The following is a 23,717-nucleotide window of genomic DNA, read 5'->3' on the forward strand; positions in this document are numbered from 1 at the left end:
CTGCGTACTGCGCTCGCTGGAGGATCCGGGCTCCCGAGCTCGCCGTTGTTGTTTCGCCCGCCGCCGGGAGCCGGGCCCTGCCGCGCACGCAGCCCAGTTGCCTCGAGCGAGCAGCCGAGCCCGGCCGCGCAGGTGTGAGGGCGCCGAGCTGGGGCGGCGGCCGTCGGTGCTGCCGAGGGGACGCCGGGCATCGCGGCGGGGCCGGGCGGGGGGCCTAGCGGTGCGGAGCGGCCTGGCCTGGCCGTGTCACCCCGGTGTGGCCTGGGCGGTGGGAGGGGGCCGGTGTCACGGAGTGCTGGCCGGGCCCCGGATCAGTGCGGGGGGGGAGGGCTCAGGAGCGGTGTTGTCCGTGTGTGTGTGTGTTGAGAGTGGATTTGCGGCCCACGAGCGGTGTTGCCGTGGGGGCAGGGGGAGATGTGTTATTGGATGGGTGGCCGAGGGGAGAGAGAGTGTGTGTGTGTGTTGAGGTGGGACCTGGGGCCCAGGAGCGAGGTTGTGTGCTTAGCTGGGATGGGTGGCCATGGCATGGTGTTGTCATGCTGTTGTTTTGGTATGTGTGTTTTGTGGGGAGGTCTCCTAACAGCTGGTTATTTAGGTCTCTGGTGAAATTAAAGCTTCTGGTTCCAGTTTCCCTTTGCTGTGGATGACGGGGTTGTGGGATTCAAATGTAAACACACCTGGCTTCGCTGTGGGGTGTCTCTCTCTGTTTTGTCCACACAGGACATAAGTCTCAAGGTCCCAAGTTTCAAGTGTTTTCTTGAAACACTTTTTGCTGTGTACTTAGTGGATAGCTGAAGGCTGGGATTTGACAAAGAGCTTGTTAAAAGCTTGTATATTGCACATCATTAGGCATGCCTACCCAGGCTGAACAGACTTGTGAATACCAAGTCATGTCTCTTTACCTCTTCTCCCTTATGTATCCTGAGAGAGTTTGTAATAGTAATGACTAATCCTCAGCTGATAGAGCACGCAACTGCAATAAAATGGCTTTTAAAACTAGGTGTATTATCATCATTTTGTTTGCGTTTTGTAGAGTTGCATTTTAATTTTGTGTATAGTAGAATGAAATAAGAACTCCACCTTTAATCTGCCTTTTAAAAGAAAAGTTGCATCCATTTAGGCCATGTATATAAGTACAGTGGCGCTGCTGGTGAAGACATTAAAAACGCTTCCGTGAGCGGCATAAAGTATGTTGGTGGGAGAAGCTCTTCTACCGACATAGTGCTGTGCATATGAACACTTATGTCAGTGTAACTTATGTCACTCAGCAAGTGGTTTATTCATGCCCCTGAGTGACACAGTCTATGCTGATATAGGCTGTAGTGTAGTACTGAGAAGTATTATGTCTAAGGAACTGACTACAGGGTTAGAAGCCAGGAATTCCTGTATTGTAATCTTGGCTCTGACACTGGTTTGTTGTATGGTTTTGAGGTCAGGCAGCTTCCCTAATTTTTTTCTGTGTTCTCATCTACAAAATGTTACTTTTTTTTTTAATCCCATTGTATTGGGGTATTGTATTGTATTGGGGGGTATTCAGCATTGATGTTTATAGATTTGAGGTATAAAATATTTGTTATAGATGGAACGGTAGTTTTCAATTACAATTGGCATTTGAATCTTCTAGCAGTGTAGCTGGACGAGTTAGTTGCAGTTGTAGCATAACAGTTGCTGGGATTGAATCCACGATCTCTGGATCTAAAAGTATGTCCTTCTGGGTATGTCTACCTAGCGAGTGTGCCTTCCAGCATAGGTAGAGAGACTCTCACTTGCTCTGACTGGGCTAGCATGCTAAAAATAAGTTTGGACATTGTGGCACAGGTTTTAGCGCAGGTGACTGGCCCTGTCCGCTACACATGTTGCAAAGTCCGCGCTGCTATTTTTAGCGCAGTGCCTCCAGCAGTGCTAGTGTGTCTGTCTACTTGCTATGAGAGGGGGCATGTTTCCAGCTGCAGTGTAGGCAATAACCTCTATTGCGTGAGGTAAAGAACTCGGGCTCCATAGCTCCAAGGCTGTGGCAGAATCATAAAACTCTCTAAGTGGACTAATGACAACAGAGGGGCCGAGTCATCTTGTGTACTCAGTGAGTAATTTACTAAATTACTCACTATTTCTGTTTTTGCTGACAAATTCCAATTATTGTAAACGTGTTCATTATTTAAATGGCTTGTGTGAACATATTTCAGCCTATAAATTGTTCACAAACTACTTGCCGCAGCTTGTGCTGTGGATACTTTCTATTTACAATATGCATTGTGTTTTTAGTCATCTGAGTTGTATGGAATTTCAGCTCCATTATTGGATCATGCCCAAATCCACAAAGCGCATTCAAAATGGTTGCAAGAATACCCATATGAGTAGGTTTCCATATCATGAATTTTCTTGTGACTAAAACTTGGTTTGTATGAATACTTGCTGAAACCCAACAAAATGGGTCATGAATATTGACACAAATTCATGATTTTTTAATTCAAGCAAATGTCTGTGTTCACCCATCTGTGATGCAGTAATGCTGCTGGGACCATCAGTAAGACATCAGTGTAAGGAACTTCTGACCTTTTTCTATCCTTTCTAGTTGGTTATACCACCTATTGGAATCGTATATATTTTTAATAATCTAAGAAGTCCATACAGAAGGGATGCATGCAAGTTCTTAAAATACTACTTTTTCTGTATGGGACACATTATTGTACAACTGCAGGAATGGGGTTCCTTTATATTTTAGATTTCTTTTCTCTAGTACCATAGTGGAAATTAATGGCATGATCCTGAAGTTCCCACTAAGGCAAAATTCCCTTTCCGTTCAGTGGGAGCTTTGTCTGAATAATGTGTGCAGGATCAAGCTTCATATTAGTGAGTTTTTCAAACTCTGAAAGACTGTAATCTAAGTCATGGTAGTCGGTGTGCTACCTTGCATTAAAGAATGATAGTGGTAGATTATATGATCTGACTATTAGAAAGGTACAGACACTTGCAAAATATTTTACCTTGGAGTCATTTTTCTGCAGTTGTAATGCTCCTACTGTTTAGCCTGGAGCATAGCCATACACCCACTATTTAGAGGATTATTCCTGTTAGAGGTTGGTACAGAAAGTAGGGGCCACCAGCAAGGGCTGGGGCTAATATACTGGCAAGAAGTCCATGCCCCTTTACCCCTCTCCTTGCTCATCAGTTATCTTCCTGTACTGTGATAGGTGAGGTGTGAGGTGGAGGGATGGGTAAATCCATAATATATGTATCTGCCTCTGTTTTATAAGTGTGTGAAACTTGAAAACTTCTCTATCCCTAGACTGCAAGAAATTTGAAGTTCATTTGCGTTTCCCTTCCCTCAAATCTTCAGCCTCCTGATTGATGCAAGAGGGAAGTGGAGGGCCTTCATTACTCTTCCCATTTCACTGTTTCCTGGTATTTGCAAGGTTAGCGAGTCCCCTAGCACTCTACCTGTCTCCTGACCTCTGTTTTTGTATCCTCCATCCCCCTTGAACATCTCCCCTGTCTATCTCAGCTACTTATAGGATTCCTGACCAATATAAGAATGCAAATGACACAATTCTTGTCAGTTTCACTCATGGCTATAGGGTTCCAGGGATAGCTTTCCATTTCACTTTACTTCCTCGTTAGAAAGTTAGGAGCAGCAGCTGGGGCATTAACACTGTCTTTAGATACGGGAAGATAGCCTTTTATATGGAAACTGATTTAGAGCTATTTTTGTAATAATGGCTAAACATTTTATATAATAATTAAATGAAATGTTAAATTCTGTAGAAATTAATGTCTTTGGCTCCTGTCTCTTCAAGCAAAGTTTCCTAGTTGCCCCTGGTGAGTGAATTTTTCAGGCTTGGAATACAGCTTTGTTATGCATTGCTACAGATAGAGGGCTCAACATTTTATTTGAAGGTTGTTTTTTTTTAAGAGTAATTAGAAGTATTTTTAAAGTAAGTAATTATAATCTGGATGACATGGTCCACCCAGTCATACAAATGTTAAGCTTGGTCAAAATTGGGGTTTCAGCTGTTGTAGTGTTGGTTTGAAAAGCAGGCTGAGTAGAAGACTGTAGATTAAGATGTGAAACTGATTTGTAAAGGGCCAAATTCCACACTTGGTTTTCTGTGGGTTGGGGTATAAATTTAGGACTCCATATTCCCCCTCAATCTACACCGTCCCACACTGATGTCAGTGGATATTTTGATAGAGATCCTTTTCAGCCTATATGTGAAAACTAAACTTTTAGGTATTATTATTTAGTACTTTATTATTCAGCAGTGCTCAACCTCAAGTGATGGAGGTTCTCCCCTTTGTCATAATTTCTGTCTCTGCCATTGTTCTCTCATCTTTCCTTGCCTATATCTTTCTTTTCTGTCTCCTTTTGTTGTTCCCTTTACAGTTCTTCCCCTGCAGTAGCTCCTAAATCCCACCTCCCTGGGGGCTTGGCTTCACTTCCTTCCTTGTTCTTTTTGCTAAAATGATCAGCACTGAAATAATTAATGTTGTTGCTGAAATGTTATAATTGAATTTTAGAGCTGATGTCCAATTAGGATAATAGGGTCTGGGGGAATTCACACTTCTCAGTCATTGTTATGGGCTATTTGCAGACTCGGGCAGACATGACTGCAACAGTTATGCTCAGTTCATATTTTCCTTTTAGCACTCCTGGTTGCAAATATTACTTAAAAAAAAACAAAAACCAAAACTGTGATTTAGGACAATCTGAATGTTGTGTGCCATATAAGTATAATTGTAGGGCTGGATGGATCCTGCAAGTTATATATTTGACTTCTCTGCTGTAGAGCTTCAATGTGAACTCTGTTAATTGTCAACTATTTAATTTCAGATTGCATCTTGTTTTATTCTGACTTCATTGTATTATGAATTCCAAATGAATTGGGTTCTTTTTATTCCTAAGCACTGCAGTATTAATAGTGCCTCTTGTGTTTTGCATAAGACAGTAAACCATTTTTGAGTGTTTTTCCTAAAACATACTTCTAACTCTCTCTACCATCAGACATGGGGAAATCCTTTTCTCACCTGCCTTTACATACGTGTAAGGAAGATGGCAGTGATGGAGGTACAGCATCTGAAAACATGAGGAATGGATTAGTTCACTCTGAATCCCATAGTGAAGATGGAAGAAGTGGGGATGTGTCACAGTTCCCATATGTGGAATTTACAGGAAGAGACAGTGTCACTTGTCCCACTTGCCAGGGAACAGGGAGAATTCCACGTGGTAGGTGTTATAGATTAAAATTAAGCATATTTCCTTGTAAATGAAGCTAATACCATGCATCCAGTAGCTACAATTCTGTAATTGAAATTTGTTTTTTCTCTTCTATTCCTGCAGCACCAAGAAGACAGTCAGATTGAGTGTGATTAATCAACATTTTATAAATTAGCTTTTTATTATTTGTATCAGAGAAAATCAGTGCAAGACTTTAATCTTGATTTGCTTGTGCATATGTGCTCTTAACTCTCCTTGTATCTAGGTATTTTATCCCTTAACTATATTGAAATAACTAGGCAGTTATACAGAGACACATTTTATGAGGTCTCTCACTTGAATATATACTGTGGTAATCAGAGCCTGCACCTTTAAGAATATTATTTTAATAATGTTCTTGCTAACCTTTATTTTTAAAACATGTGAGTCAGTTCAGAATTTTAACTGTCCATTAAGTATACGGTCTTCTAGTTGTTTTTTCTATTAAATGCTTTCAGCATGCATTCTGTTTAACAAAAATGATCAGACTAGTTTTGTGAGGTAACAGTTTTAATGATTGATGTGTAAGCTTGTACTTCATAATGCATATTTTACAATTCTAACTTTTCAGTTTTATGTAATAACTTTTTGTCAAAAGTTATATCAAAGCTCTTTATAACTGGTAAGTAGTGTGTAGTTCCCACTTTTTAGATGGAGAAATTTAGGCAAGGGTAGGTTTAATATGGTCAGGAACTAGGGTACAGAGAATCTGGTGTAATTCTTGTTTTGACAATCTGTACCTTAAATTATTACACCTCTTAAAATGACTTACAAATACTTGTGAAAAATGGCCTTTATGTAAACGAATTACTGCATATACTCGATCATAAGCTGGTTCGTTTATAAGCCAACCACCTCCCCACCCACCCTCCAAGATGGATAAGTAAAAATGGAAAAATTTTATGACCCGTTCATAAGCCAACCCTATAATTCAGGAGTCAGCAAACTTTGGCTTCCAGGCCATGAGGATAAGCCGCTGGCAGGCTTAGATGGTTTGTTTACTTCGAGCGTCCACAGGCACGGAGGTAAACCTAAGCAAACAAAGTGTCCCAGCATGCAAGTTGCTTACTCTGACGGGCCAGGACAGCAACTGGTGGGGAAATTTTTTTGTGGGGAGAAGCTGGGGGTTGGGGAGTAACCCCTGTGACCACCCCCACATGACCCCCATTCCATCCCTTCCCACCTTATCTGGGGAGGATGTGTTTGGCGTGGCTGCAGCCTGCTCTGGCAGGCCGCGGCCGCAGCCTGCAGCTGCTTCAGAGGCTGGGGAGAGAGCAGCGTGGCCAGAAGCGTAGAGACACTGGCCCCGCCTCTTCCCTTCTGGCTGTGCTGCCTCTCCTTGCTCCCTCTGTTGGGGGAAGGGGTTGTGTCCCACCTCTCCCTCTCTATACCCGTTCATATACCCTTTCTCTGGTGCTTCCCTTTTTTACTAAAAAAAATTCGGCTTATGAACATGTATATACAGTATATTAGCAGCTATGGTGTTTTCCTTTTAGATGTCCTTTGTATCTTTTGTGTTTAAAAGCTTTATTTCTCGTTGTCTTTCTCTTTTAAAAAGCAGCCTTTTGTGCCTTTATTCTGTTGGACCTCTTTAAGTAGTAGCATCAGTCATGCTCAAGACGTATTTTTTTTAATGATAATTGAGGGATTCAGCTCTCTGCAGGCTGTCATGCTTTTGTGTATTGTGCATACTACAAGAAAAGGGTTTTTTTGAAAGCCATGCATTTTGCATGCATTGAATAGTAAACATCAGTTGTGGTTTGGGAAAATCTGTTTAAATAGGTTGTCTGTTTCTGGACATGAAATGTTTTTATCCTGTGACTGCATTGTTGGATGCCCCTTGTTACTTATACTTTACTTATAAGAGGATGCCCTCGTCTGTGCGTGCTGGTGCTCTTGACAGTATTCCTGCGAAGGTCCTCAAAGATATTTGTAATCAGGAGGGTGAAATAGTTAATGGGACTTCATCATATGGTGGTGTTATCCTTGCTACCTGACATTCCTTGGAGAATTTCTTGCTAGCTAGTAGGTAATGTGAGAATATGGGCAAAGTCCAATACCTAGTGTTGTTGAAATTCAGCATTCTGGTTTAAAAAATATTCATGCACTTTCAAGTACCTGGTGTACACTGCTTTGAAAATATAAACACTTTTTAAAGTGCTAAGTATTACCTAGATCTATCACAAATTAGTTTTAAGTTGTGCCCTTCATTATGGTGTATTTTACAAATGTCATTTGCAAACGTTCAGCCTCAGTCCTAAAACTGATTATGGTTAGCCTGGTCAAACGATTAGTAGATGCCCATGTCAAAGCAAAATCCATCTCTTCAGTACAGTAACTCGTCATTTAACATTGTCCCACTTAACGTTGTTTCAATGTTATGCCCCTGCTCAATTAGGGAATATGCTCGTTTAAAGTTGTGCAATGCTCCCTTATAACGTCGTTTGGCTGCCTCCTTGTAAGCTTCCATGGAAGAGCAGCGACTTTACAAGGGAGCATTGCACAAGTTCCACTTCTCTGCCTCCTTCCCCTCCCTCCCAGTCCTTCCCTTAGGACTTTGGGGTGAGGGGGGGAGGGATGTGGTGTGCTCCTGAGAGGAGGTGGAGCGAGGGTGGGAAGAGGTGGGCCTGAAGTGGAGTGGGGACAGGAAGAGGCGGGCCTGGAGCATTTCTGGCAAAATTCGAGCCTGTTCTCTGGGGAAGCTGCTGCTGCAAAAGTGCTTCCTAGTGTCCTTGCCTGCAGCGGGCTGTGCCTGTGTGGGGTAAGCCAGGGGCACTTCCCAACCACAATACAGTACTGTACAGTGTACAGTATAATGCCTTTTGTCTGCCCCAAAAATATTTCCTTGAAACGTAACCCCCTGCATTTACATTAAATCTTATGGGACAATTGGATTCATTTAACATTGTTTCACTTAAAGTTGCGTTTTTCAGGACCATAATTACCATGTTAAGTGAGGAGTTACTGAAATAGACTTTTCTGACAACACTAGAGTTCTTACTGTGTGTTAGGTAACAGGAGGTACAATCCTGGTGAAGACCAGGAAGTTGTAGTTTTACATGCTCCCTTTAGGATTTACCCTGACCACCTAATATGTGTGAAAACTTCCTTGTCATCACTAGCATATTGCCATGTGTTAGCTCATCTTTTTGCCTATAGAAGACACAGCCTTAGGTGTACTAGCCCCATTTTGATCAAATTCTATTTTGGCAAAGTATAATCTTCCTAAAATTACTCTTGCATCTTTAATTTGACAAATTAGTCATCATTTCCCCTCATAAAAATGTTACTCCTGGGGGAATTCTGCACCACTGTGCATGTGCAGAATTCATGTGTCCCACAGAACTTTTTTGCTGCAGAAAATACATTCTGCCCCAGAAGTGCTGCAGTTTTACCTTTTTCCCACCAGATGCTGCTGTGGCGCTAGAACAGTCAGCGGCATGAACACAGCCAACTACCGGTGGTGGGCAAAAGGCAGACCTGCAGCACTTCTGGGTGATATAATTCTGGGGATGGGGAGTGGGTGGCCGGGCAGGGGAGCAATTCTCTGAGTGCACAGTGGGGCAGAATTCCCCCCAGGAGTAGAAGTTCATCACAGTACCATGCGTGCAGAGCCAAGTTAGGACAGAGTGGGACACACAGGGCTGCTAGGTGGGTCACAGGCTGGTATTCAGAATGGCTGGGGTGGGGGTGGGGGGCAGACTGGGGTGTGGGCTCAGAGCTAGTGGAGTGACAGCATTAAGCCAGGGGCTGAATTTGAGGCGGGGGGCAAGGCCCATTGGGGACTGGAGAGGGGGGCTGCTGGAATATATGGGGATGGGGGAGGAGGCTGCAGAAACCCCTGGGGCTGGGGATGCAGGAACAGGGGCAGATATGTTTGACTGAAAGGGAGAGACTTGGGGTCAGCCTGCGTCTGCATTGGGGAGGCTCCCCAACTCCCTAACAATTCCCCCCAACCCCCCAAAAAACCTGTTTCATACTTCTCCCACCCACACCCAACAGCCCTCCAGGTCACTCTAGGCTCCTTCCCTCTCTCTCAGCTCTTCCATTACCCCGACTCATCCAAGCCTTTGCAGTGATTCTGACAGGTGCAAAAAACACAGTTCTGTATTGTAATTTAAATTAATTATTCAAACTTCTGTATTAATTAACTTCTATATTAATTAAGTTCTCTATTCCTAGTAAGGAACCTATTTGTCCAAAAAAAAAAAAAAAATTACCAGAAATGTTTTTGGGAGGGCAGGGGGTCTATATTGATGCAGGCATACCTGCTGACATATATTTAGAAATAAATTACCAAAATAATTGAAGCTGGCATGATTATATTGTGGTGTTTTGACAAAATATGCAGAATTTTAAAATACTGTGCACAAAATTTTTAATTTTTTGGTGCAGAATTCCCCCAGGAGTAAAATGTTGTTTTGGCATAGAATGGCTGCCACATTCTACTCCAGAGAGATATTTCAGTACATGTTAAAAGTCCTTGTTCAAGTACAGTTTGTAAAGCATTTCAGAATCTTCTGGGAGGAAAGGCACCAAAACCATTTGAAAATTTTTTTTTTAAAATAGCAACAAATTTAAGACCATGTAATCTCCAATTAATATCAGTATCAATGTAGTGGCTTACATAAACCTAATGGATTTTGTATCATTAGCCATCACATCTGTCGAGTCCTTCTGTTTTTGTAGTTTTACAACCATATTTTTTCTCTCCTGTTGCCATGTGAAAGACCCGTACAAAGGGCTATCAAATATTTCAAGTAATCAAATTAAATAGAAATGTTTTTAATTTTCCTGTTATGGTAATACTAGGTGTTATGGTAATAGGTAACACTTAAGTTGTGGATGTTGCTAATATATAATGTTAGCGTTAATGTTTAGTAAATCAAAATAGAAAATTGTTAAACATACAATTTTTTTATTCAATTTTTACATTAGGGTGACTTATTTGAGCATTTATTCGATATGCATGTCTCACACTAAACACAAAAAATGTGAGCTAATTAATGAAAGTCTGCAATAAAATAATATTTTCATTAGAACTGGCTAATAGAGTGAACTAGTATTTTAAGATAAATTCAGTGCTCTATAAAATGAGATTTCAATTTAGGTAACAAAATTGTGAATATATGAGACTATACTGCACAATTGGAATTACAGTGTACTTGGATTCATGCTTTTGTTAAACTGTAGCAATCATATGGCATTTGTTTCTTGTCTTTTTGCCAAATCCAGCTGTTCAACACAACTCACAGAGTAAAAATAAAAGCACTACAATATTTTTTTTGCAAGTTTGAAGAATATATTTAAACAATCACATGATTATTTTTAGTATTTTTTTTCAGTTTCTTTCAAACAAGAACAAATATTCCAGATTTTTTCTCAAACCTCTTACCATGTTTCTAACTCTTCTTGTATTGCAAACACAAAGAATTTTGCGCTCTGAGGAAACTTTGTGTGGCTTTGTTTTGTTGTTTCCCCAGTCATTAGTTTATCTACAACCGAAAACTGTGCAGAGAAGGGGCTGTGGGCTCGTAAGAAAAATGTAGAAATCTGTTGGTGTGGACAGGAAACCAGTGTGTTTTTTTTAACTTATGTTAACCTCCACAATACCTTATCGCAAAAGCTATGTTTGAGCTGAATGGTGCGATATCTGTGATTAGGTGCCACACTTTAACCCAACAGTTGTCACATGCTGAGTTGCTACATCTACCTTATCTCCTCTCCTGCTTCTTGTACAACTAGCGCATTTAAATAGCCTGCATACTTTCAACTTCTCTTCTATGCAGGTCCTGCTTGTGCTTTCAAGCTTTGTCATTTGTTTCATTTATTGGGACTTGTATTTTTTAGGGGAAAGAATACCATGTGCACAAATTACTAACCCATAGGTCTTGTTTCTTTAGTAGGAATTGTATGGAAAATTCCCGTAGCTCTTAGACTGTTAAGCCCTCTGAGGGAATGTGTACACTGGGGGTGGGGGGGAGGAGACCCAGTGAAGGAGATGGATCTCAGAACCTGGGTTCCAGCCTGAGAATGTTGATACTGCTATTTTTAATCCTATATCGTGAGACCCGAGTCAAGTGCCTGGCTCTGAGACTCACTGCTGCGAGTCTCTTTGTAGATGTACCCTCCCATCTCGCAGGGTCCTCGAGCCCAGGCTCCTGCCCAACCCCACACGTCTGTGCTACAGTTGAACAGTCCCTTAGCCAGAGCCCTGCGAGCCTGAGTCAGTTAGCACAGGCCAGCCATGAATGTCTAATTGCAGTGTAGACATACCCCAAGGTAGCTCTGGGCTCAGACTCTCAGTGATAATCCTGTATATCCTCTTCAGACACAAACAATCATAAGTAATCTTCATCTCCCTCTTCATTTTTTCTCTCTGTCATATTAGTTACACATTGGAGTTTTTTCCTCTGAAGTGTTGTTATAAGTGCATCACATGTGATAATAGTTCACTGAACTTTCATAGATGTTCAGCTCACTGCTGCAGGAATAATTTGTTGATACCTCATAGAGCATGTAAACTTTCAGGTGGCCTTTGCAACTGAGGATATTGTGAGCAAAATTCTTGGTCCTGACATTAAAGGTTTGACCCAAATAACACTCGTTCTTGTTCTTGCAAGCTTGGTTTTGGTATTAGTGATTGTACTTTTTCTTTTGCCGCCATGCTGTTCAGATTGTTAATTCTCACTCATTGAGGATTATTCACTTCTTATGCATCAAAGGTGTGCATAGTGCATTACAAACTGGTCTTTGCTCCAGGGTGCTTACAATACTAAAAAATTCTATTGTTGAATCATAAGAAGGGAACAGAGGTCAGAAATGAATGAATTGGAAACTCTTTGGTGGAGGGACTGTGTATTCCCATGTGTTCATACAGCATCTGGTGTAATGGGCCCCTGGTTCTGTTTGGTGCTTTTAGTGGCTAATGCAATACAAATACTTGTCTTCCAGAGAAACAAGTATTTCCTTTCACTGCCCTGTCAAAAAATTGCTTCTTAACCTTTCTTCTGAGATAGAAGCATATGTCCCTTAATACACCCGTAGCAGAACAATCTCTGGGGAATTGAAAGAATTTGTGTAGTCTATGAAGAGATGTTCCATCTAAGGACATTTTCCAAAATGTAGTTTTAATTACTGTATCTTTTTATTAAAAACAAAAATCCATCAAGAGGTTCCATTAAAGTCTGCTGGAAAATGCTGTTTGAACTGTTCTTGTTTAGAGATAGCTAAGTCCACCTAAAGATATTTCTGAAAACTGTTGTTGTATATTTGTAGGGCAGGAAAACCAGCTTGTGGCACTGATTCCATACAGTGATCAGAGGCTGAGGCCAAGAAGAACGTAAGTTACAGTAAGAATATGAATGTATGAAATGAACTTTTCTTTTGCTGATAAATTGCATCACATTTAACATCAGAATATAGGTGGTGTTTTTTTCCTCTCTAAAGAAGAAACATAAGTGAAGTCACTAAGTAATCTTTTCTTGGGCTCACTATCTCCAAACAATATTCCTTAACCATATTTCATAACAAAACTAACCGTAACTCTCAAAACATTAACAAAAGAGGTTCAGGGTAGCACACACCTGTTTTCTAAGAAGGTATTTTGTAGCACAGTGCATAATGCCGTACAATATCTTTTGGGCTATAGTTGTATCAAACGATTAATATTTTAGACTGTGGCTGTACATTGCTTGAGAATCCAGTAGCGTTTACTCTAGACCAAGGGCAAAGTAGCTTTTAACCTGAAGGCTAAAGGCCAAATTCATTGCTGACGTAAGTAGACACAACTTCACTGTCACATCAGCAGTGAATTTGGCCCACTGCTGTCAAATAGGTCAATTACTGTTGTATGTTTCTTTGGATGGTTTCTTGGTCATCAGTGTCAAGGATCAATAAACTCATCATTCTGGTGTAGCCTTTTTTGTTGCTGCTTTCTCTGTATTAAATTTACTAGATCTGCCTATGTGTTAAACCAATTGAATCTTAGTGATTTTTAATGTATTTTATGCTAGTCATCAAAAGGTTTTGGATTTTTCTGTAATAGACTTTTATTTTCATGTCTAGCAGACATTAGAAATCCTACAATACTTAATTTGGCAACAGTATAATGTTAGCAATAATAGCAATTATTAACAAGTACATGGGAATATTAGTGGATACAGAGATTTTTATAATTCTTTATTTTAGGTTTGTCATTTCTCTGCTAAACCAGCCCCAAGTTCTGATTTCCAACACCTAATGTGTTTTACTGAGGCCATAGCTTTTATTAATTTACTTATTTATTTGCTAGTAGACCTCATTTTATAATACTGAATTATGGCAAGATACCGTTTTTTATAGGGATGTGAAAATTGTCACATTCTACAACTTTAATTGTGAGGATTTGAAGATTATACTGAGAGGTTAAGAATTTTTTGTTCGTTTGTTGCCCAAAACTTGGAACAAATTTGCGGTTTTATAAAGCCGTATTAGAAGGTTTTATTTCATATGCCTTGATTTTTTTCCAAGAAACCAAAAGTCATAGTTCTTAGTTAAACAGACATCTAAGCAAGCTAGTAGCATTGCTATTTAGCTTTAGTATAAAATATTTTTTCCTGTTAGAGAGGGAGTTTTGCAAGGCATATGGGAGCCTTATTCTCATATAATACATATATCAGAATTTGGTTTGCTTGCTCTCTTAATTTGAAATAGAACCACCAGAACTGAGAGTATTTTTTGATTAAGAGGTCTTTTTCTTAAATATATTGGACCCCAGAATTAGGTTTAAAAATTTTAGACTAGAGCATCCATATGTGTTGAAGTTTGAGTCACTAATTACATCAGTTACTTCCATATCTGAACTCTGCTTGAAAGCAAGATTAACCTATACTCCAAGATTTTTCTTAAACATAATATGCAGTTTACTTGTTTTCAGTTTAAATGGAATTTAAACAGTTAGAGTGAAAGTTTGAGACAGACTGGATTAAATATCTTGATTTTTACATAGGAATCCTTAGATACTTACAAAGAAAATAAATGGTAAGGAAGGAGTGGTAACCAATCACTTTTGTTGGTAATATCACTAGATTAACACTTTTTTTTTTTTTTTCAGAAAGCTTTATGTGACTGCTTCTGTAATAGTATGCTTACTCCTTTCTGGTCTGGCTGTATTCTTCTTATTTCCTCGTTCCATCGATGTCGAATACATTGGAGTGAAGTCAGTATATGTCAGTTATGAAACAAGTAGGCGCATAATATATCTAAATATTACGGTAAGACAATCTGAACATTGTGGTAAAGTGAACAGTAAATTTGTGTAAATACTTTCCCCTTAAAACAGAACGTATGGATCCAGGCAAAAATGCTTTATTATATAGGATTTTACTAGGCACATAACATGTATCATTTATTTATAAGCATTCTGACAGTGTTTACCCCAACAGGCATTTTATGTGGATTATAAAGATAGTGACAACTGTTTGGGTGGTCAAATTCTCTTCTCCAGTTTGTATAATCATGGGCTGCTACCCTCAGTTTACTGTCAGACTTTCATCTGGTCTGGATCTTTGAGGAACAGTAGAGGTCTTGCAGGTAGACCTAGAAGTAGAAACTGGGATTTTTCCTGATCTGCTTTGGGAGGGTGTGCCAGGATTCTGGGTCTACTATTAAGAAAGATATCCCTTCCTTAAGTCTGTACCTGTACTCCACTAAAAATAGTATACCGGGTGACTGCAGTTGTTGAGGTGGATATCTCTTAAAATGTGGCTTTCTAAAATGTAAGTATTGTAAGTGTTCAGTACCAGCACGCTGAATTGGATAGAGTAGTGAACAGGGATGACTCCAAATAATTTGGTGCAGAGGTGGCAGCATGCTGGAAGGGGCTACTCTGTGGATACAATAGCTAAAAGCTCCCCATGTAGTGTATGTATTACATATCCACATTCTTCTGTGAACAGGGGAAGTAGATTCAGTTTTCCTTTTGCTCACAAATCTTCATGGAGTTGGAATCTTTGATGAAAACTCGGTTATTAATTTCATGTGAACAGAAATGAATTTCCTATTACTGCCTGCATAAATTGAGCTGACAGATAGTGCAGGAAAGAAAATTGGGTATACTTCTACAACACTCACATTCTTGCCATTTAAGACCTTGTTAATCCTAGAAGAAATGAAATTTAATAAAAATATTAGCTAACATTTGTGAAAACACCACTGTCTCTGCATGCACCAGATGCTGCATAGTGTTCTAAAACATGGTTCTCACTACACATTTTTTTGGTGGCTGCTCAAGTATTTTAGGAAAAAAATATGAGATTAGCTTTAGGAAAAACAAAAAAAAATGCAAATGTCCAAATCATGGTAATTTATTTATTGCTAGCTAGTAAGTCTGTTGTGAAAAGTAATATTAACTAACATAAAAGTATCACTTTTCACAGCAGATTTACTCAGCCCTGGCAAGCCTGGGGACAAATTGAACCCTGGATGGGGGTTGGGGGAGGCAGCGGGGATTATGGGCGATGGGGTGGGTGAATGGCCAGGGGAGGCAGTGGGAGGTTGGAGCCTGAAGCCCTGTGGCCAGCTTCCGAAGCCCCACGGCCGGGGGACAGGGCCCAGGGATGGAGCCTGAAGCAATGCAGCTGGAGCCCCAGGCCTGCTGCTGTCCCACCACACCAGGGCTGAAGCCCAAAGCCTAGCCCCAACACCCCAGGAAAGTGGGGAACTCACCAGCTGCCTGCTCCTCCTCCAGTGTTGTGCCCCAGGTGTCTCCAGAGGAGTGCAGGGCCCAACCCCTGCTGGCAGCCCCAGCACCAAAACCAAGGCACAACAGGGAGGGGCCGCTATTTTGCCACTTCCTCTCACCCCCATCCCCCCATCACAGCTCAGGAGGCTGTGGCCGCAAGAAAAGCCCCTGTGGCTGCATGCGGCCATGGTGGCTGCGTTTGAGAAACACTGTAATTGTTAGATAATATGTTTAGAAAAGTATGTGGCGTTAGATAGATAAAGCAAAAGATAGCTTATACACACATTCCATTTTGATGAGAGACACTTCAATGTCTTCTACTCAACAATTTTCAAAACAGTTCTTTTTCAAGAAACTTATGATGGGCAATTCTAAAGGTTTTTTTTGTTTTGTTGGTTTTTTTTTTTTTTGCAGAACACCCTAAATATAACAAACAACAATTACTATTCTGTTGAAGTGGCAAACATTACAGCCCAAGTTCAGTTTTCAAAAACAGTTATTGGGAAGGCACGGCTAAACAATATCACCAACATTGGTCCACTGGATATGAAGCAGGTAAATGTGGATATGTTTTTGATATGAGCCGTATTTGATCTTATGTGTTTCTGATCATTTCATTGAATTATTGTTGTGGGTTTTTTTCAGATTGATTATATGGTGCCCACAGTCATACAAGATGAAATGAGCTACATGTTGTAAGTGTTTGGCTTTTAAAATGTGTGTGTGTGTATACAACATTGTACTAATGATGCTATATAGCGGTGCCCACTAAAAACTAACACTTACCACATTGCTGTACTTGTGCTACATTTGGATTAGGAATTACTGAATATACAACAGTAAAGCACATACTGCTTTTTTATGAATGTTAGGAGCATGGGCATTGCTGTAGTCAATCAGACCACTGGTTCATCTACTTTAATTTCCTGTATCTAGCATTAACCAGTACCCAATGATTCAGAGAATGGTGCAAGAATTCGTGTAATGGACTAATTTACAATAATCTGCTCCAAGAAAAAGTTTCTTCCTAACTAACTGTCTGGCTGGGAGTTGATTTATGATGCAAAACGTGAGGGATTATATCCCTTATATTTATTCTATTTGGACTATGGATGTCACTATGGATGTACAATGGTAATCCCTGTGGTTGCAATTGAGGAGACACTTAATTTATAAGCATTTGTTGCATTTCTTTTTTGAAGTTATAAATTATTTGGATTGAAATTTCAGTTGAATTTTGTAGTTTGGGAAAATTTAACTTTGCCATTTTTGTTACCATAATTTGAAGAATCTTTTGTCCATTAACGTCTTTCCGATGAGCTTTCTGTATTTAATTCAAACACAGTCAAAAAAACGTTTCAACTTGATACAACTGTAGATACCAATTGCAGGGTCTAAGCCATAGTACTCAATGAGAACTAGTGTCTTGGGTATGTTTGGAAAAAATTTTAAATATTGATAAACATTAGAATAAATGTGAAATATGAACTTAGCTTACAAATGCTTAAACACTTGTATTTTCTGCATTTTTTTAAAAGAATATGTACAAGTCTAATGATTCAAATATATGACTTAGCTCGGAATCTTACTACCATAATTATTTTTCATATTCCTGAATGTCCAAACTTAAAATGGATGGGCACAGTTAATCAGAAAATCCTGCCAACATTGTTGACTCTTTCCCTTGCAACTTTGCACCAAGAGTCTGGCAGAAATCTTATGCTAGCTACATTACAGAGCTTACAGTGGTGCAGATGCATCACTGCTAGTGGAGACGCTCTAAGCCAATGGGAGAGAACTCTCCCTTTGACTTGGGGCAGGTCTACACTAAGGGCGTGGGTCGAACTAGGGTACGCAAGTTCAGCTACATGAATAGCATAGCTAAATTCGAAGTACCCTAGTTCGAACTACTCACCCGTCCAGACGCCGCGGAATCGAAGTCCGCGGCTCCAAGGTCGACTCTGCCACCGCCTTTTGCAGTGGTGGAGTACCGGAGTCGACCGCGGCGCTTCCGGAGTTCGAACTATCGCGTCCAGATTAGACGCGATAGTTCGAACTCCGAGAAGTCGAACTCACCGCGTCGACCCGGCTGGTAAGTGTAGACTAGCCCTTAGTTACCGCATCCCCCACAGGCAGCGGTAGCTATATCGGCAGGAGAAGCCCTCCCGCCAACATAGCTCTGTCCACACCGGAGCTTAAGTTGATGTAACTTATGTAGCTCAGGCGAGCAGTTTATTCACACCCCTGAGTGACATAGCTTATACCGACTTAAACTGTAGTGTGAACGTAGCCTTAGTGATGTGTTGAGGCTTTTCTGTTGTGCTTTCTTTGTTGATATCTTAAGATTTAAATTGCACTATTGGTTACAGAGCCCTTCTATCCCCTGCTTGAAATTTAAATTGCAAGTCTATGACTAAACACTTGTTAAAATACAGACTTTCCCTTTCCCCACTTTAAAAAGAAGCAGTTAACGGGGAAAAAAATTCTACATTTATATAGAATGACTTTTCGCATGTAAACTTAAAATGGGATTTGTGTGTAGAGAAGATGCCAATATGCTCTATTTGCAGCAACTTTTGACTAATAATATTTTATAGTTAATTGACATTAATAGCAGCTCTTTATACTTAATGCTTCTTTAAAGACCAAGGAGCATGTAAATATCCTCTCAATTAGAATTTTAGTTCTGTATTTTAGCTTGTTAAATCTTACCACTTGATTACTCTAATTCTGGTTTTGTTATTTCAGTGATTACTGTACCTTGCCATCTATTAAAGTGCATAACATAGTAGTCATGATGCAGTAAGTATGGATCACTTGTATTTGTGCATAAAAGTAATTAGTGTATCCATTCAGTGTATTTGAAATTTTTTCATTTACAATGTTCTTAAACATGGGGGAAAATATATTCTATATAAAATGAATAAACATGGTAAAAATTACTTAATAGTTCATCATTTCTGTGCATGGTTCAGCTTTTAAGAAATTGTGTGCAGTTTAAATATGATCTTGCCTTAACGTGGAGCCTGGAAGCATGAAGAAACTTGCACAGCCAATGCCAGTGCTCTATCTGCTCTGTGACCGAAGACCTTTTTTCTCCAGAACCATTGGTCTGATAAGTCATATATACTAAATTAGTTTTTTAGAAAGCCCTTAAAATGAGTTATGTTCACTTACAGGCAGGGTTATAGTGGGGTGTGTTGTGTTTTGTTTTGTTTTTTTTAAATATAATTACAAAAGTCTCACTGGGTTTTATAGTTTAAGCCTGAAACTGTCCCTTACCCATCTCTTCCCTCTTCTCCACCTGCTTATATTATCTTTGTTGCAAGCTCACTGCCAGTTTCGTGTGTTGGTGTGAAGACCAGAGGTGTTGAATATTTGGATGTAAATATTTACCTTGCCTTTGTACCCAGATAATAAAAAATAGATCAAAGTTTGGGCTTTTCCAGTTTGTCTGTATAACATTGAATACAGTCCATCATGACTATTTTTAAAACACAAAACTCAATGATATGCTAGGAGTGTGTTTTATGGATCAGATCTAAATTGATATTGGGGTAAACTCCATTGGTTTCACCATCCTCTCCAAGCATGGTGTAGTCACATATAATAGTAACTCTGTGCCTGTAGTACAATATTAACTTTTAATTAAAACTTAGCTGGCTACTAATATGAAATAAAAATTGCTTAATTTATATAAAATGTTTTAAATAAAATTTTTGAAGAAAATGTATATCTGATTTTAAAATACTGATCATCTCACAAATTCCTTTTGTGTAGCCTTTACAAACCAATGTCTCTCCTTTTTGTCTGTATTTAAGAGTGACAGTGACAACCTCTTACTTTGGCCACTCTGAACAAATATCCCAGGAGAGATACCAGTATGTAGACTGTGGTGGAAACACGACTTACCAAATGGGCCAATCAGAATATTTAAACGTACTTCAACCTCCACAATAAAAGCGGCACAGTGGATGATGCAGAAAGAAAAAGATGGCTGTTGTTGCTGCCAGACTTCATCTTAGTAGAACTGTTGATCAGATTTGCTACTATTTAAAAGGGGATGTGTGTGTGTGTAAAGTTTAGCAACCCTGAAGGTCTGTTCGCTTATAATATGATCTGTGGGAGAAGGAAAAGTGCAAAATGTATATAGCCACAATTGTTGAACAGTGTATTTCTCCTTCTGTTTACTATTATGATATGTAGACATTTCTATCAAATTGTTTCACTAGAAAAATGCATCTTAAATTTTCAGACGGAGAACTTGAATGATTGCCTACAGCACAATGTGGCTACAAGAATTTTAAAGTAAATGTGCATATATTTATCTGTATAGATGAAACAATGTCACTAAGGAACATTTGTAAGAGAGGAATAAATATATAAGCTAAAAGTTAAATACTAAGAACTGAAACTATAACAAATAGTATAGATCAAGGTTTCTATTTAAGTCACCAGTTTCCTTTAGAGTGTCTGGATATGTCTATATATGTGGTAACTTATAGTCCTTGAGGATGCATTAGTAAACTTATGGAAAAACAGCTTTCTTTGTATTGGAATTCTGTTTTAGATATGCTTCCATTACAGGTTAACTGCTTGATTTTATTATTTCCCACTCTGTAAACACAAACAAAACTCCTATTGACTTGAAGGAAGGTTTTTGTTTCCTTGAATGTGGAATTTTGGATCTGGTGTTAAGTTGGCTACTATTCTTTTGTTTTTGTTTCTACCTCCTCCCTACCCCTAACCCAGGAGGGGAAGTTTAAAGAAAATGTTCATTATTCATATTTTTAAAAACGAATAATGCATATGACAAAAATTCATGACTGCTTTGCAAAATTCATCATTGAGTTAAAGAAAAATGTTGAAGTCTCTATTGGATAATGAAAAATACAAAATGCATAAAGTTATTTAATTTTTTGTAGTAGTAGCTTGGAGTACAAGTGTATCACTTTCAAGTTTACACAGAATCACTTAAACTATACATACTAAGTCTAGATATGGCTTTTGGGCAACTAAGTGTAAACTGAAAATATAACTAGTTGCCCAAATCCTCTTAAGCCCTTACACTTCACATTATGAGATTGGAGAGTGACTTTTTTTTTTTTTTTTTTTTTGTAAAAGTGCAAGTGCCTATGCAAATACTAAACTACAAGAACTCAAATATGGCTACTTTCTGATAACAAAATAATCCAGAGTAAATGTCTTCAGTGTCACTGCATGCCAGGTATAATTGGCCGTGGAACTGTGTGCTTATGCATTTCACCTTGTGAGGCGCATAATTTAATTTAGATTTAATATTAAAATTTCTTTGATTTTTCAAGACTACCTTTAATGTGTTTTAAAACACTTTTGTTCTTTTACTTGAATCCAAATAATGTCTTCAATTTTAGTTAAAAGAATCCTGATTTAGTTAGTTCAAATTGGATACTTTACAGGTTAATGTATACTTGCCATTGAGCGGTTAGATTGTTAATTTGAAATGAACAGTATTTTTAAAAAACAGGAACTGCAGCTTTAATGCTTCCATATCTTTCTAACATAGGATATTAAAAATAAGAATCCAGTTCATTGGCAGTAGTGTTATAGTCTAAAGGTAACTTTTCAGTTAAGAAATGGTCTGAAAGCTTGAAAATGTAATTTTGTTGTTGTTGTTCGTTGTTTTTTGTTTTCCCCTTCACATTTTTTGTTGTATGTAGCTAAACTTCACAATTTAAAAAAAAAAAAGAAAAGTTACTCTGCTATAAGTGATGGTCCTGCTAAGGGTTCTGCATGGGTGTAAAGGTGTGCCTGCCTATATCCCTTTCCGTTACTGGACTTTAAGTCATCACATTTCTGTAAATAGTGTTGGTCAGGTCACACTGATTGAACCAAAAGACACAATGCTGGCATTACAAAACCAAGTTACTTCTTGGCTTCTTAAAAATATTTTTTGGTAGGTGGTTGTAAACTTGAAAAATGGTGAATAAACAGAATCAAAAAAGTTATACTGCACTTAATATAACCTAGTGCTGTTATATACATAAACGTAGTTGCAAATGCCCAGTCTTTGACTATGGCTGGCAATAGCAAAGTATGCCTGGGGTTGGGGTTGGTGATTGGTGATACTAGGTTGGCTGTGTGGGGAGTTTGTACCAGTATTTGTGTGGAACAGCTAACTGCCGACAGTTTAAGAGGGCTGATTTCTCAGCCAATGACTAGGATATAGAGAGGCTCTGGCCAGACCCATGTACCAGCAGCAGAGAGTACTGTGTGGTAAGAGTTGCTACTTTTAGGGCACTTTGCCACTGCAGGATCTTCCTAAATCATAGTGTATTTCTTTCTGGATCTGGCCATGCCAGATTTAAGGCCAGAACCTGCCAATGGTACAGTGCAAAACGTTCTGTGAACAAAACTGTGGGTTCAGAAATAGACTGAAACTCTTATGTAATTTTACTTCTATATAATCTTTTAAGTATTGGCTATTTTGAGACAATGATCCATTAATAAAATGTGTCTTGCCGTGAACAGTGCTGTCAGTAGTAATACATCTGTGTAAAAACTAGTTACTTTCCGTAGGCTAGTCCAGCTAAGAAACTTTTGGTTCAAGATGACAAGAATGTCGAGTTCTTAATATTTAACTGCTAAGGGTATGATTCTGAAAAGGGATCTACCTGAGTGTATGATGGGGCTAATGAGTGAGTTCTTATGCAGAATCAGGGCCTGAAATAGTACAAGAAATGTAGGTTGGAAAGCATTCTCTTGTCATAGAAGCCCCAAAAGCTGCTAATTAAGTCCATAGTGAAGCATATCCTTGTATAATTTAGTTTGTAAAATACTGATTTATTTGGCCACAAAGTCTCTGAGGAGATGGTAACTTAAATTTAAGGTGCTTATTTTGCATCCATTGGAATGTTAGCTTGGAATTGACTCTGGAACTGCGATGTGGGGTGGAAAGGCAGGCTAACATAAATGTATACTGTAACAGCTGATCCTACATGTATTTGGCTAAAATGACCCATACACTTACTCTTAACTGGATTGATCTCTTATCCTTAGGGCTCATTTATGTTATCAAAATGTTAGTTGGTTTTTTTTAAAAAAGGTATCCTACAAACCCTGGAGATCTACCGACTGAATACACAGTAGAGGAGTTCAAAAGGCAACTTTTGTTCTGAAAGACAGAGCCCATGATATATTATTACTCATGAATTGAGGAAGAAAAATGCCTTCTAGATGTTCTACCACATTTGTAACTTGTTTCCTCATCTGGAGGCTCTTTGATAGAAGATTACAATTTTTTAAATAATTATGCAATGTAGAGGTCAGTGTTCTTGTAACAATTTGCTATGCAGTATAGCTTGACAGTTTTAATGCACTTCTGATGCATGCATGACCTTAATATTAACACTGCTGTTACATCTGACAACTTTATTTTAACACACACTGACGTTCATACAAGTGGTCCTTGAAATTCTCCAAGTGAGTAATCTGCTAAATAGTAGTATAATTCAAAATATTGTTTTTGTTTTTTAATGTACAGTGACTAGATCACACTACTCTACCAGCGATGCTTTACGTTTTCATCATGGACTTAGTGCTACCAGCTGATTAACTGAAATATGTCCTTGGAAAGGGTGAAACAATTGAGGTGTTTGGAGATGGTGTGTTGAGTGTTAAAGGCAAAATGTTTTTTAGTTGTCATTGTTAAAAGCTGAAAAATAGAACACGTCTATAACCAAAAACCATTTTGTAAGTTGTCTG

General features: G+C 39.0%; 1 protein-coding gene across 2 annotated transcripts; it reads left to right on the forward strand.

The window, feature by feature from the left end:
- TMEM106B (transmembrane protein 106B) lies at positions 1–22,481 on the forward strand. Of its 2 annotated transcripts, XM_039525523.1 has the most exons (9): positions 1–132; positions 3,287–3,413; positions 5,000–5,221; positions 12,530–12,593; positions 14,346–14,505; positions 16,389–16,529; positions 16,620–16,669; positions 18,723–18,776; positions 19,796–22,481. In XM_039525523.1, exons 3-9 carry the CDS (start codon positions 5,002–5,004, stop codon positions 19,932–19,934), a joined length of 828 nt encoding a protein of 275 aa, XP_039381457.1. In that variant the 5' UTR covers positions 1–132; positions 3,287–3,413; positions 5,000–5,001; the 3' UTR covers positions 19,935–22,481. The 2 variants fall into 2 exon arrangements, with proteins under 2 accessions (XP_039381457.1, XP_039381456.1); XM_039525522.1 differs by lacking the exon at positions 3,287–3,413 and having other exon boundaries at positions 7–132.
- Positions 22,482–23,717: the final 1,236 nt, after the last annotated feature.

This window comes from Mauremys reevesii, linkage group 2 (genome assembly GCF_016161935.1).
Source record: "Mauremys reevesii isolate NIE-2019 linkage group 2, ASM1616193v1, whole genome shotgun sequence".
Lineage (NCBI taxonomy): Eukaryota > Metazoa > Chordata > Testudines > Geoemydidae > Mauremys > Mauremys reevesii.